The 16,246-nt window shown below is 34.6% G+C and overlaps 1 protein-coding gene across 1 annotated transcript in view; it reads right to left on the bottom strand.

Annotated features, from left to right (window-relative positions):
- LOC128994468 (H(+)/Cl(-) exchange transporter 5-like) overlaps positions 1–16,246 on the bottom strand; it is a 60,391-nt gene that overhangs the window by 6,885 nt on the left and 37,260 nt on the right. The window contains exons 9-14 of the mRNA XM_054419043.1: positions 14,141–14,280; positions 12,066–12,248; positions 9,979–10,193; positions 3,955–4,096; positions 2,885–3,092; positions 817–1,027 (exon numbers count right to left, since the gene is read on the bottom strand). Of these exons, the coding sequence (XP_054275018.1) occupies positions 817–1,027; positions 2,885–3,092; positions 3,955–4,096; positions 9,979–10,193; positions 12,066–12,248; positions 14,141–14,280 (1,099 nt within the window). The remainder of the gene's footprint in view (positions 1–816; positions 1,028–2,884; positions 3,093–3,954; positions 4,097–9,978; positions 10,194–12,065; positions 12,249–14,140; positions 14,281–16,246) is intronic.

Raw genomic sequence — 16,246 nt, forward strand, 5'->3', positions numbered from 1 at the left:
ATGCAGCAATTAGCAGCTTTCTGTACTATAAACAGTACAAGGAAGCCAACTTTGTCGGGTGACTGTAGGAAAAATAAATGCTTGGATTTGGTGGTTTGAATGGTAAAATATCTTTTACATTTTAGAGAAAATACAGTTTTTTGGGTACAAAATATCCTGCAGCCTGATTTGACCGGTTAAAAAACTCATTCAAATAGATAATGGTTTACAAGATATATTGAATCCCAAGAAAATTGGAATTCCATCCCCATGTTAAAGTTTTTGTCAGGTTTTTGATCAAATGTGTCTTAGTTAATGTGAGCCACCTACAGATTGCACTGATATGAATTACTGATTTCTGCCAATTACACGATGGTTTTTACCAAGTCAAACTGATGAAATGACTTATTATGAGCTATATTAACTGTTATGACCCAGTAACTACGTCAGTAACAAAAAATAAGGTACAAAATAGAGTTTTAGACACTAGAGCAATCTGTGACTGGCTCACACAACTACACTAGTTTTTAGTAAAAAATTGGCGACAGCTGTTCCATATTAATAGATGGGATTCTTCTTCTGTATCCAATAGTCAATGATATAGGTTACAGTGCATACAGAAGTGTACAAATAATATCATTTGATTGTTTGTTTTTTTTCTGGGAACTATAAAACAAAAAAAGTATAGTTAGTGGACGTATAATGGCTACTTCCCATTGAGGAAATTCACTACGAGTGAAACGAACAACAACTAATTTAACAGTAATTTCATCATAGGAAATAATATATACATGACTAGTTTAAAATACTCAAGAATTGAGCGAGAAAAGTTCATACTTGGGTTGCATGACGTCAGCGGCTAGAGCAGTGTGAGCATACTCTTCCTTGCTGTCCAGGAAGGGATAGCCGTTGAGGTTGATGTGAGCGTCATAGACACCCTGGCGGCCTAGAGCGTCACCTACCCACTTGCTGGCCATTGCTGCAGCCATGAGAGGCACGATGTAGCGGACTCCACCCGTCAATTCAAACATGATCACCACCAGCGACACTACACCACACAAAGTAAATGTTATAACACAACAATACAAATACTAATAGACATTACTTTAATAATGAAAAGGATTATGGTTACTCCCAATCGTCATACTAAAACCTTCCAACTGGATATGATGATTGGTAAAATTGATGTCAAAGATTACGAGCTTTAACAGTAATTCCTGTACACAGGACTAAGATAAATGTAGGTGTAGTAAAAATTCAAAATATTCTGTAAGTCAATGTTATGGTGAAATAATGTGCAAATTAAATAGTTTTCTAGTAGTTCTGAGTCTGACACCAGAACCATCCAAATGTAAAATTATTCTCGACAAACACTGATTAATTACTAATTAAATACTCAAATGCCTAACCATTATACACTTTGAAAGGTGACAAGCATTTAGTCATTGTAATTTTGCGTTCAAACCATTTATCAAGGCCATCGGTCCAACTTGTGGACAATAGACAGTTAGATTTCAAAATGTTTTGCCAATCTTTGTTAAACATCAAAGTTTTCTGATTCAAAAACATAGCATTAGGCTATACGGAACACGTATTAATTTAACAGCTGATAGTTGTATTATTATTTCCTTGAGTTTTTTTTTGTTTACACTTTTTTGTAAATAAAGCATAGTACTACTTTTCCAGAGACCATTGTATTCAACCCTCCGAGTGTCCCTTGTTTTGGCCTTAATGTCTGGCTATTTTTTGCTCATTTGCAAGGTTTCATTAAAACGTATCTGAGAAGCTTGAAAACAATGTTAATTATACTGTTCTACATACCATTTTGTTTGGAAAATCATGGGCTTCAATATTATACATAAAACATAAGGAACATTTGTTTCAAAAAATTTTTTTAGGTAAAAAAAAATATTTTGGAAAATTAAAAAAAAAATAAGTTTGCGCTCAGTGAAATTGTATAAATTATAGGCCTATAAATATTTGAAAATAGCCACTTTGTTCTGAATTTTATGAGGATTACAAATATATAATAATATAAGGAAGTAGATTTGCAAATAAATAAGTTATGGGCAAAAAACAGATTTCAGTACATAGCGTTTAGCTAAGAATGCATAGCCTAACCATAGCTAGGAATCTGGCTGATAATTTACATCAATATATTATTTATTTATTTATTTGGAAAATCTCAAAAATATTACAACATTTCATAAACAAAGCTTGCTGCAAAAGCCAGGAAAAATTGGCTTGTCTGCAGCTCATAGAGATAAACTTGTTCTAGATAACAATGTACTTTGTCCCTTGGTCAGTCTTCTCCATATTACACTCTGGTTTTCCTTGTTTCTTGTCAAGATCTGCTATTTGTTGTTTTGACTTATTCTCTACCTTTCTATATAAGACTAGCTTGCTTTAAAAACAACTTGAAACAATTATCTTAAATAAATAAAATATTAAATAACTAATATAAATTAAATATAAATATTAAATAAATAAAATATCACTACCTACTTCTTCAGGATCATCAACCAGCCATTCAAAATCGCTTAAATCTTCTTATAATGCACCACGTATATCACTACTTTTGATTTTTAACACTAAAACAATGATAAACGTAATAAAACACATCAGTCATTGGTTTAAGGTTAACCAAGCTGTTTACAAATACGCACATCAGCTGTCTGCTACAATATTTTCGGAACTAAAATGAAAAGCGCTTAGAGACAGACCTCTGGAGAAAGCTCTGAATCTGTAAAATAAAACAATACCTAACTCGATCCCACAGCGTGCTCTGTTGCTAGTAAATGACATAAAACTGACTACGAAGTAATGTAGTTTCAAATTTTACTCGGTTACACAGATATTGTTTATTATTTAATTACAAAAGTAAATGCTAAAGTAAAAAACACACCTGTCATCCGGGTGACCCCTCCAAGTACTGCGGCTGCCCCGACCATAGCGTAGAGTCCGGGTGTGATACAGTCATCACCCGAGACACACTCTCCCCCAAACACCCAAATATGAGGGTAGTGATAGGCCAACTGTTGTACACAGATGCCCACTATCCGTCCAATGATACCTCCCAGACATAGGCTGGGTATGAACAATCCACACGGCACCTGCACACAAGCACAACAATACGTTTCATCATAGTGAAAAACATTTTAAAAACCGTTTTGTTAATGGTCCTAAATTGATTAAATCATGATAAAAATAGTATTCTGATTTTACTTTTTCTCGTTACTCATCACAGTACTGAGGTGGAAAAAACATCTAAATTGTAAGGAGATAACCCAAATTAATAACCATTTGGGCTACAACGTTAGATTTATCTGACACAGGACTAACTGAGCCAAACTTACATTACAATTATTATCAATGCCATGTACAACTCAACCAAAACGGCTGTAAACTACTAGCATTGACATACTAGCATTGTGCGTCATCATGGATTGTCAAGACATGATCAGAGATTTAGTGAAGTGTTATGGAAAGCAAAGCGGGTGGTTCGCGTGCTCGCAGTGAGCATTCATGTTTACAAACTAGCTGCCAGCTAAAGAGCTCACCCTGAGGCAGATGGCACGAGGCATTCGCAGCGAGCAGCCTCACACTGTGGATACCGGCCTTTAGTAATTTAGATCAGCGCAATCTGTAGGTGGCTCACATCAACTGTGACGACTTTGAAAAAAAATTTGGCTACAAATTTAACATGGGGATGGAATATCTAGTTGTATTGATAGTCAAAGCTACTAGGTTCAAGTTTTAGAGCTAGGTTTAGGCTCGGTAGGCTGTTAAATCTGATCAATGGCCGAAGATCTAAGGAGTTGCAGACAGGTGATTGAGGATTTAAATCTTATCACAGTGTACACTGTATAACTTTCAAATGGGGTCTCACAGACCGGGGGTTTCGGTTAACGTCAGCCTAGGTAGGGCTTCGGTATTAGTGTTAATGATAATCCAGCTGCTTTCAAACAGACCTACCTTCATGCCGAAAGTGAAGATGACAGTCACCAGTTTGAATATAAGGGCCAATATGAGCAGAATGACAGCATGATAGACCCCTGATCCCGCTGAGGACTCTTCTACTGCTTGTGTCACATTGTTGCGTGTGTACACATAGTCACTGTCAAACATTTACAATCTTCAATTATTAATTATGTTCAAATAGTCCACTTCAAAGATATCTTCAATATGTTCAAAGTATCTTGGTGTAATTGATGAACAATTATGCAATTTTTTTACACAATTACAGGCAAGCAATATCAAATTGAAGATGTTGGAGGTCTTTTTTTTAGCCTTGAATTTGTTCATACACATGGGTCTCATATGTCTGGGTGAAGAGTGTACGAAGCAAAGCAAGGGGCGAGCCTGTACAGTATGAAAATGAACTGTGGAAATTACAGTGATTTTAAATAGCACTAACTGGACGCAAACCCTGCCTTGGTATCACAGCTTATGGTGCGGCTCGACTGACTGAGCCACTGACTCATAAATTAACTTTTTAAGGTAAACTGAAACTCCCTCAATTACTTTTTGTGGGTACCTTGACTAAAAGTTCCTGTAAAAATACCTCATTTTAACTGAGAAAAAGTCTGTTATCAATAGTCTTTTAATTAGGGGTCACTTTACAGTATAGTCTTTTTTTAAAGAGTAGTCTGTGTCTACATACAAAAAGGTTCTGTATTTTTTACTTTCTCCCCCCATACATAGTATTTTTATAGAGGAAGTATTGTTTTCGTAAAAAATTTTGAGTTTGAGTTTTAAGTGGATATATTTGGGTCCCCCTGAAATGAACCCAAAAAAGTGGTTTTGGAGGTGACGTCTGTCTATATGTGTGGATGTGTACAGAGATACAGACCACACCTGTAGTCCGATTTTGATGAAATTTAGTATATAGACACTAACCCATCTCCAGACATTTTTTAAATTTTTTGCAATTTGATGTTTTAAAGGTGGGTTTTCCATAAAAACCCATAAAATAATAAAACAATTGAATTTTCTAAAAAATGGCTGATCGATTTTGATAAAAATTTAGTCAGTTATATCCCTTTTAACTCTGAACTAAATGGTATTCCATTTCTGTAAAAATAACCTACGGTTTAAAAGTTATTGTAACCTATGTTATTTGCAAAAAAAAAACCATAAAATGACGGAAAACCGGATTTTGAAAAAAAAACAGTTTTAATTAAAATTAGTAGGTATGTTATGGCCCTTAAACTAAACAAAATAGTGCAATATACATTAGCCATTGCTGTAAAACTTTCATTTTCAAAGTTGCCTATTGCAACTGTTGTGATTTTCTCTATAAAATATAAAAGTTACTCCCACCACTTACCCAAGATAAAGGTTGTTGTTGACATGCTAATGGGGACAAGTATGTGTCAGATTGCTGATACCATTTATTTTATTTAGCAACTAAGAACTAACATTTGATTTTATAAGTAAATTGGCAGTATTGCTATAAGTTTTTTCTATTTAAAGCAATAAAGATAATTCAGTGTGAGTTTAAGCATGTAAAGTATTGTAGAGCAAAATGTCCTTGATTTTAAGAATTTTTGAGTGGAAAGGAGGCTTATCTAGAGAAGTAGTCCATTCTAGCACTAGAAACACAAAACTTTACACTATACACAAAATTTACAACATTTCATTGTCACAACAAATGATGTTTAATACATCTACTAACTCACAATTTTCTTGGTTGAAGCAACACTGAAATATTCTAATAATTGTGTAGGCCAATGCAGTTTTGTGTTTCTGTGCCAGAATAAATAAATAAATAAATAAATCTTTATTGTCACATAACGTTTACAAAATATAGCAATGCTATAAAACAGGTGACATTGTCAATACAGTATACAAATACCTTAAAACTAAGGAGTTATCTTACTAATATTATAAATGTAAGAGTTTGTTTGTTTGTTTGAAGTTCAATCACGCATAACCCACTGGATGGATTGGGCTGAAATTTGGCATGATGATAGCCCACATCCCCGATTAACATATAGGCATATTCTTATCTCAAAAATGCTCTCGGGCTCCGCCCCAGTGGCTCTGTAATTCCCCATGTTAACCTTATTAGTATTCATATTTAAATGGAATTAAAGAATTTAGTCAGCTGTTTCAACTAAAAAGTTGATTCTATTATATACAAAAGCATTAAATAGTTGTAAGATTTACCAACAGGGTGCAGCACTATATATTTTTTTGCATTTAAGTAAACAGCTAATATGAACTACAGCAAAAAAACACTCTGATACTCAATGAGAACTGTCAAAGTGGAATGGATGGCACAATGAAAAATTGGTGATTTTTTGTGAATTTGTAATAGTTTATTTTTATTTATTGTTTAGGTGAAGTGGTAGAACATAATGCTATGGTAGATGTGTAATCTATATATTAATTTGAAACTGTTTTTCTTTGTCATAGCTAAATTGAGAGAACGGCTGGGCGTAGAAACTCGGTAGAGGTGTCTAAAGAAAGGTCTTGGTCTGTAGATGAGCCATCAAAAGAGAAAAATGGTAAATTCCCTTGGGGCTCTGCCCCAGAGGCCTTTGAATTCCCATCCTATGTTATTCTTATGGAGGAAAAACTGGGTTTTTGTCCCAGCTAATTTGAGAGAATGGCTGGGCGTAGAAACTTGGTAGGGGTCTCTAAAGAAAGGTCTTGGTCTATAGATGAGCCATCAAAAGAGGAACGAGGTAAATTCCCTTGGGGCTCTGCCCCAGAAGCATTTAAAGTTGCCTCTTCAAATTTGTTTACCATATGCATAATTCTACACTACTTTTTAATGAAACAGCTGTTAATATTTAAATTGTGATTTATTGAATTTTTCAAAATTAAGTACAGTATTTGCAATGGGTTTTTCTGATTTTAAAAATGATTTTATTCTGCATCGTGTCATGTTTTGCAATACAATGTTCTATTACCAAATCAGTGGAAAATCCTAATATCACAGTAACTCTTAAAATTATTTCTTATGGAGTTAACTTATATCTATTGTATGGCTTGGTTTCTGCCTTTTTTTACCACTTCATGGAGATTGTACGTAGGTGATATTCTTTGGCCTATTGCATCTGTAGACGAAACTTGGGTTGGTTAAATTATTACAATGGAAAAAAGCGAGAAATCCTGGACAATTTGATATAGGCCTAGGCTAAAAATAAAACTGAATTAACAATATGCTACATTTCTTGAGCAATCATTGAAATAACCGATTTGCGAACAATGGAAACATAAAAATAGTCATAGAACACAACCAAGTAGAAGAAAAGAAATAATGTTTTTTTTTCATTTATAATCGTTATTATAGACAACCTAATGCGGCTATGAGAGGGAAAAATTTGTAGAAACACTAAAAAATACCCCCGCCGCAGCAAACCTGCAGACTAAGCGAATTTCCATTTGACTCATTGGATTTACACTGAAATGTCTACTTAAAAATATAACATTTATTCCCGATTTAAATAGAATTAGTTTAAAAAGTACTTAGGTTTGCTGCATCAGGAAGGGTAAAACTGTTTTTTTTTTTTTTTTTATAAAATGTTAATAGTTAGTAAGAAATAAAAACATTTTCCAAATTTGATCAAAATATGTTCATAAACAAGCAAACTACAACAGTTTACTTATTCTCCATAAGAATAACATGGGAATTTTAAATTTACAATTTTTTGAAATTTTCTCCGTAACCATTAGGCGCATAATAACGCTTCAATATACTAAATTATTTGTTTTTTTAAGCTCTACAAAATGGTATAGAAAGAAATTGCAAAATTTTATGTTTTTTGAGTCAAAAATGGGAAAAACCTATTTTTACCCCATAAAACCCCCCATAAACCCCCGTTCCCATGGTCCGATCATGCTGGATCGCGAACTCGTTCAAATAAGCGTAGGTTTACACGTTTGTACCAAATTTAATCAAAATCGGATCATTTTTGCTCGAGTTATCGTGCTAACGGACACATATATATATATATATAAATATATATATATAAATATATATATATATATGAATTTGAACGAATGGTGTTTTTGGCCTCTAGGGACCTCAAAACGAAAAAAAAAATCGGTCCCGCGTCCAGGTCTTACCATGAGTACTACGGTAATAGCTTATTCCCTATATGGGAAATTCGCTAACAAGATCAGCTTTTTGAAAAAAGATTTAAGATATTTACAAAAGATTTTGATTATATCTAACTGTTGCGTAGATCGTGAGTATTTCCATAATCTTCGCCTGTAATGCTTCACAATTGCTCGAATTCGAGCAACAGGTACACTAGTACCATAGTATACCGTAAATTCAAAGAAGCAAATCTTATCAAACTTTGTCCTCTCCCATTGCAAACGCAAAGCTTGAGTATAACTGCAATTTAAGCATTTTTAACTTATAAGCCAACCCCGTACGAAGGACGGTTACTCTGCTAGTAAAAGAATAAAATAAACTAACGCTATGAAAATAGAAATAATTGTTGTAGACAAAATAGATAAACTTAAACATTGCATTTAAAATACCAAATAATTACACATCTTGATCACATAAAAACTCATCTATACTATTATATGTTTTCCTTAAAAGAAAATTAGTAAGGCTGCTCTTGAAATGCTTAGACTGTATTCTGTTTTTGAGCTCTTGGGACAATTTATTAAAAAACTTTTTGCCCATGTATGTCGGAGTTTTTTCTACTAATGAAAGACGGTGCCGCGGATATTGAAAATTATATTTAAACCTAGTATCGTACTTATGCTTGACATTTTCACTAGATAATTTTTCAAAATTTCCCTCCACCATCAAAAGTGTTTTAAAAATGGTTAAACTCGGAACAGTCATTATCCCTAATTCTTTAAAAATAGGTTTACATGATGTTCTCCAAGGAGCAAATATCATTATTCTTAAAAACCTTTTCTGTATCTTAAAAATTAAATCTATGTTTGATGCAAAGCCCCAGAATTCAATTCCATACTGAAGAATAGAATAGAAGTATGCATAATATAACATCAAACGAGTTTTTAAGTCAATTGTGTTTCTTAAACATATCATTTGATAACATGCCGAATTCAGTCTACTAATCAAATGTTCAATGCTTTTATTCCAATTTAAATTTGAGTCTACGTACAATCCCAGAAATTTTGCATCATCTTGAACACATAAATTTTGGTCACTAAACTCTCTTGCCTGAGCAGTACAAAACTTTACCAATTGGGTTTTATTTTGATTCATTTTTAAACCGTTAATATTGAACCACCGTTCCAATTCCGATAGGGCTTGTTTAACTTTGAGAGATAGTTCTGAATCATTTTTAGATTTGACAACTGCAGTTGTATCGTTGGCATATAAAACAAGGTTGTTGGAAACATTTTTAGGCAAGTCATTTATATATAAAATAAAGAGTAAAGGTCCGAGAATTGACCCTTGGGGAACACCAACTGTAATTCTTTCCCATTCTGATATTGATTTTTCATTATTTTTAAAAATTACTGTTCTTTGAAATCGATTTGAGATTCTTTTGAAAAGTTATAAATTTTTAGCTTTTTTAAAAGTATATCATGGTTGACACAGTCAAATGCCTTGGATAGGTCACAAAACACTCCCATTGTGCTCTGTGACCCATCCAAAGCCCATGAAACCTCACTAATAAAATCTGATAAAGCTTTCATTGTGCTTAAGCCCTTTCTAAAACCAAATTGTTCATTAGCCAAAATAGGTGGCATAGTAAACAAAAAGAATGATTTAGAAATAATACTATCTGATTCTAACATTTCAGTGGTTTGCTTGAACGAGCACTGGCTAAAAAAAGATAATATAATAAATTATATTATATTATAAACTCCAGATATTATATATTATAAACCAGAATAAACTCTTCCCCATTCTGGTAAGCCTACTAACTCGTAGGATAATAAAGATAATTCAGTTGATGTTGATATACCGGTCCCACAAATTGTCTAATACTATTCTCCTGTAGCACCCTTCCCACAACATTTACATGTGATCTGTGGTATTTGACTCACCAGAGGCCGTAAGAGTCACCCACCCCGCACTGACTGAACAACAGCAGTATCAGCTGACTGGTGCTCATGCGTGTGAATCTATTAAGGTAGCCAACAACAGCTGTGATGGCCGTCACTATCAACACCTCCGTCACTGGGTACTGGCCCAGCCTAGACACCTTGCGGTACCGGCACCAGTACAGGTTGGCCTTGATGAATATGGTGGCTATCACACCCTGGAGAAAATTATGACATCACAGTTACAAATTGAAATATGACTAAAGTAAGCAGGAGTAGACATACTGTACTTCAATATTGAAAAACTATTTTTTCCTACAGTCACCCGACAAAGTTGGCTTCCTTGTACTGTTTATAGTACAGAAAGCTGCTAATTGCTGCATATTTATACTTTGCCGTACGGTTTATACTTTGCCGTACGGTTTATACTTTGCCGTACGGTTTATACTTTGCCGTACGGTTTATACTTTGCCGCACATCAGGATTCCAACGAAACAACACAAAACAGCGTGGTTCTATTATGCACGTAAACCGTGTACGCTCGGAAATAGGTTGGCAACACTCAAAGATAATAATACTATGAGCAGCTGATTGACTATTATAACTACGATTTAACCTGTCATTTCGTGTTTATAGTTTCGGTATTTCTGAACTTCCTGGACTTTTCTTTTAAACGTTTTTAAAACATTCCTACGATCTTAATAAACAAAAAAATACATTTAAAGCATTTTTTTAGGCGCGGAAACCACTTTAAATTACAAAAACATACGGAACTATATTCTCGAAACGCGGAGCACATTTCTTGCCGAGGAAAAATAGCAAAGTGATACGGACCGCGGGTACTACTTTCTCTAAGGGCACCATTTGTGTTGCCAGCTGAATCTAAAAACGTGTTGTATAGTGTTTGAAAGACTAATTGTTTATATGATTTATAGTGACTGTAGGAAAAATATAATGTGTAACACGAGTGAAAAAGGCCTTTGCTGCACTCGAGATCATTCCGCACTCACCTGCGGCTTGTGCGTAAACATTGCTCTCGTGTGCAGCAAAGTGCCACTTTCACCACTAGTTACACAAATAACTATATTAAATTTTAATTCACACGAAAGCAGTTTGGCTGGTTAACATTATTTTTAAAAGGAATAGATTTAAGCTAGATTACCTGAAACAATCAAGAGGTAATAGATAAAAATGGTGTGCAAGCCGCTTGATTTTTTGAGCTGAGCCGAGCCCAGCCTAAAAGTTTGAGATCGAATGCCAAGTCAGAAAATCAACCTCAAGACAAGCTTTTACGATCAGCCAAGATAGTGATAAAGAAAATTTCACACTTCTGCCCTGACTGCTGTAGATGAGGATACATTTTCTGTGATTTTGGGAGACAATGATGTATTTTCCACGACCACAGGAGATTTCCAGGATTTTGCCGCAATGATTATTTTCCTGTTACTGCAGAAGATATTCAGGATTTGGCTGTGATTGTGTAATACGACTAATGATGTTTCTGCGACCACAAGATATGTTCCATATTTTGCCCCGAATGGGGTAGGAGGGGGGGGGGGGGGGGTGGGGAGGACAGTGATGTTATCTATACAGCCAAGTGAAATGTTCAGGATTTTGTGGCGATCACACAAAAAAAATGTTGGTTTCTACACAAGTGCGGCAGATGTTCAGAATCACGGCAGAATCCTTGATATCTCCTCCGGTCATCTAGACATCGCCATCGTGTCTTGCGATTATAGAAACGTTATAGACGTCATCCACAATTGCGAAAAAGCAGGAGCTTTTCAATCGCACGATCTTCGCAAAAGCTCGGCTAAACCTTCATTTTCTGACTGGTGCTTAATCTTTTGAGCTTATAGGCAAGAGCCGTAATGCTACAGTTTTAATCACAAAAAGAATAATAAACTCATTCATTTAGGAAAAATTGTTCTTGAACTTTCATATACACTGTATTTTTAAAATTACACCCATTTCTGTGTGGAGCTTACACCCCTCAGTTAAAATCAAACAATAAACTTGTAACAAACATTTGATAACCCTAAAAATCTTCAATATTACAGATACTGTAAAAAAAAACTGTTATTACTTACACCAATAACTCCTAAGCCCACGAAAGGAACCAGTTCAAAGAACATGAACGGCTTGTTGTATTCAACGTAGAACAACACAGAATGCTCGTTGCCGAAGGGGTTGATGGAACGAAGGACAAAAGCGGCGACCAGAGCACAGAAGAAGGATCTCCACAGAGTCTTCAGAGGAAAGTAGTAACTCACCTGCAGAGAATGAGTGGTTTTTTTTTATATCACATAAAATTCGCATGTACAATCAAATCTATAGCCTATGAGGCTTAATAGCCTCACTTAAAGCACTTCACTACTACAAACATCCACAATGTTGATGGAAGCTGACTTCGAGGGACAGTAGGATTTCATAAGCAACTCCTTTCCAGATGGGAATAGATTTTTTACATTTAACCCCACAACTTCCTCGGAAGCAACAGACTTGGCTCAGTTATCAGATTGTTGCCATAGAGCTTTACATTATGGAGCTCATAGTCAATACCTAGGCATCAATTGCTTACTGCCTATAATTTAGGTAGCTCTTTGATTTTTTTTTATATGCATAACATTTATGTCATTTATTTATATCTATTTATAAACAACCTCACTTTAAGACGGTACACTGAAAAGATTTCAAAATGTACTATGACAGCTCTATAATATTCTACATTAATAAAGAATAACTTTAACCTACTATACATTGTAAAAAAACACACACTCATTGAATAGGGTTTCATTGAATATGATATATAGGATATTTTACAATTTATGATTGTTTAACTGTGACGCATAGCGGCACGCTATATTTTGTATAGTGTCAGCAGTTTGCGAGTCAGGGCTTCATGTTGAGCTCGTCAGCCCACCGCAAATGCTTCCCCCCACCGATTCTCTCCCCACTTCTCTACTCCTCGGAAAACGTTGAACACACAATCTAATCGTCTAGAAAGAATCCTTCAGAAAATGGATGAGTATTTATTTATGTTAATTATAGGTTTAGATACCAAGGCTAGTTAGCAAACCAAAGGGGGAGACCTCCAAGGGTCGCCCCGACATTGGTTATGTATACTCCTTGCCACCCTAACTTGAGGCAGCCCAAGGCCGCACTAGCTATACGGCGTACGGTCTTGTGCTGCCTCAAGTTAGGGTGGCAAGGACTATAGGAATTAAATAATTGCCAGTTGAGGCCTTCAGCCTAGACCATTTCCAACATGAAAAAAGGAACACATTTTTCCCAGTAGGCTTCCACAGTTTATCTGAGTTTTCGATTTAGGTACCCTAGTTCATTTCCAACCAAATTATCTCGCACATTGTCATTTTCTAGGTCACCGGTTTTTTGGAAGGATAAAACAGTAAATTAATTCTATTAAGGTCAACCAAAGCTGGCTAGCTAGCTTCCGGTCTGGGTAAAAGATCTCCGTCCTCTGGTCCCCAACACGTCTTTCATGTAAATTATTTGGTAGCAGATTCAGCAAGCTTAAGTTAGTCTCAGAAGTATCACACATTTCCAAATTACACACTCACACACACACCCCAAGCCATCGCTAGGCCTACATAATTGTTGTGGTTCTATGTGCATAACAATTTATTAAACCAGTAGATTTAATGATGAGGTTTGATTAGTAAAATTATGATAACCTTTACAAATTGAGATATTACTAGGCCTATTATTGAAAATATGAATCAGGGAATACAAATGCAAATTATATTTAACATGGTGCTTGAAAATATATCTATGTACAAACAGATTTTGTGATAAATACATATTTGAGGTTGTGTAAAAATTAATTGAATGGACAGGTGGAAAATCCATATCAAAATGAGACAAACAAGTTTTTGGTAGCAGATTGGAAAATTAAACCAATTATTTATTCCAAACAGTGCCTATGTCAACAAATTAAAATGACATTGACAAACAAGAGCTCAATTTACTGAGACAGACTGTTTCATCTTGTATATAACTATAAAATATTTTCCTTTTTTGTATAGATCCCTTTATTATAAAAACATGAGTTCAACACATTATTTGATTTTAACCTTCCTTTATCACCAGTGTAAGGATAATTAACACTCAGTTATTAATTGCCTCAAACAAATGTTCAACTTACTTCTTCAAGACTGAAAAGCACTCCTCCAATCGGAGCTCCGAAAGCAACAGACACCCCAGCTGCAGCGGCAGCTGACAAAATCTCTCGTTTTTTAGCTTCATTTTTCCCATACTTTGGGAAGAGATAGGATAAAATGTTACCTGTAAATAGAGTAAAAAATAATATAATGTAAACCTACTTGAAAATGTAACAGCACTATGTATAAGTATGCTAAGCACACACAAAAGGGTTTGACTGAACTGAAGTTGATTATGCTGGCAATAATGTAAGAATAGTAGTTGGTAGGCATACTCTTTTGTTATACTGACCACACCAGGGTTTTGCTGTTCTATCCACCACAAAAAGTTAAGTTGTAAATTTAAAAATTGACTTTCATTTAAAATGTTTTGTTACTAACCTAACCTACTGGTGTGGTCGGTTTAACAAAACAGTACGGAATAACTTATAAGGTGATTTTTACAAATTTGAAATCTATATATATAATTCCGTAAGTCAAATTTTTGTAAAGAAATTGTGAGTGACTGGATGGCCGTAGAAGGATGGGAGGGGTCTTATTTTAAAGGTCTTGACGTGAATTTTGAGGGAAAACTATTCATTTTCTTATTTTTTTACCATAAATTCGCAACAGAATAAAACTTTTCCCATTAAAACAACATGGGGTTTAATTTGTTTACATCTTTTGAAATTAAAACAGCTGTGCCACAGATTTGAAAACAGTGATCAATACACGCATTTGGTTTACTTTTAGCCAGTCAACTATGAAATGTATACTATAATAAAACTGAAATATTGAAGATTAGTCGGAAAAACGTCTGCATTCTTTGTTTATATTTAAATCATATACCGGTACGCGAGTTTCATTTTTTCATGCTTTTACGTTATTGTCGTGTTAAAGGAATAAACGACATAGAATAAATATTCTGTATAAATAATCAAAGAGTCGAAATTAAATCTAACTTCTGTTTTGTTTTTATTTTTAAATCATATGTTCAAGTTTATTTTAAATGATGTTGATTTGCATTCCTTCGTAAGTAAATTTTTTTAGTGCAGTGAATATACAACGTAGAGTAATCATATTCGATCATACTTTTATAAAATCACCAGGGATTCAAGATTTTTTGGTATGTAGGCTGCTGGATATATATTCTTTTCATTATAAGTACTGTAATTAATATGAACGCCAGGGGAATACCACAAAGGCGGGGAACTGTTCATAGGAATGACAGTGCGCGTAGGAGAGCAAGAGTAGATAATGACGAACTTAATCAAGATATGTTACAACCCCTTTTTAGGAGACCCATGGTAGACGAGAGAAATGTAAAGATCCATGATGCAGGATTACTGGACCAAGAGTGCTCTTCATTTTAGAGAAGAACTAACGAATAATCATTTTAGTTGCCATAACGGACTTATTAACCTTCCTCAGTCAAAAACTAATGTAGAACTTAAAAGTTTGTTTGAAGAGAGCCCACAACTGTATAAATTCATTCGACAATGCAACAGTGCGATGGCTTTTGCTTATTTTTTCAGCCAGTAAGAAAGATATTCCAGGACCATACTGTTTCAAAATTCAAGGACAGATTTATTGTTCAATCTCAGATTTGCTGCCTCAACATGATGAAGACCCCGTGTATGGCCAATTGTACATTATTGACACATCAACAGCAACAGAAATTCGTCAAAGGCATCGAGAAAATAGTGACTTAAAACCTGAAATATTGTCAAAACTAGCTGAAATTCTATTAGAAAATCCATTTGCACAAATTTACAAAAGAGCTTCGGTTGTAGAAGGAAAATGGAAGAAATGGTTGTACAAGGTGACAGTGAATTAGAACTTAGGTTTGTAGACAGGATAAATATGGATCGTCGTAGGTATAATAAGCTACTGCAGATGAAATTGCAGGCGTCTTCAATTCATCTGAAGGCGAACCTCCAATGAATTTTTAAAATTCCAAACAGGGAAGCTTTTATTTATCCTCATTAACCACAAGACCAAAGCTACCTTAGAAAACCAGTATTTATTCACAAACAATGATATGTTTGCTGCCTTTTCATGTTAAACCACTGGAGTGATTCAAATTATTTATTGAAAATGACATCAACAAA

This window comes from Macrosteles quadrilineatus, unplaced genomic scaffold (assembly GCF_028750875.1).
Source record: "Macrosteles quadrilineatus isolate MER2022 unplaced genomic scaffold, UCM_ALF_1.0 Scaffold_5__1_contigs__length_97177068, whole genome shotgun sequence".
NCBI classification, from domain to species: domain Eukaryota; kingdom Metazoa; phylum Arthropoda; class Insecta; order Hemiptera; family Cicadellidae; genus Macrosteles; species Macrosteles quadrilineatus.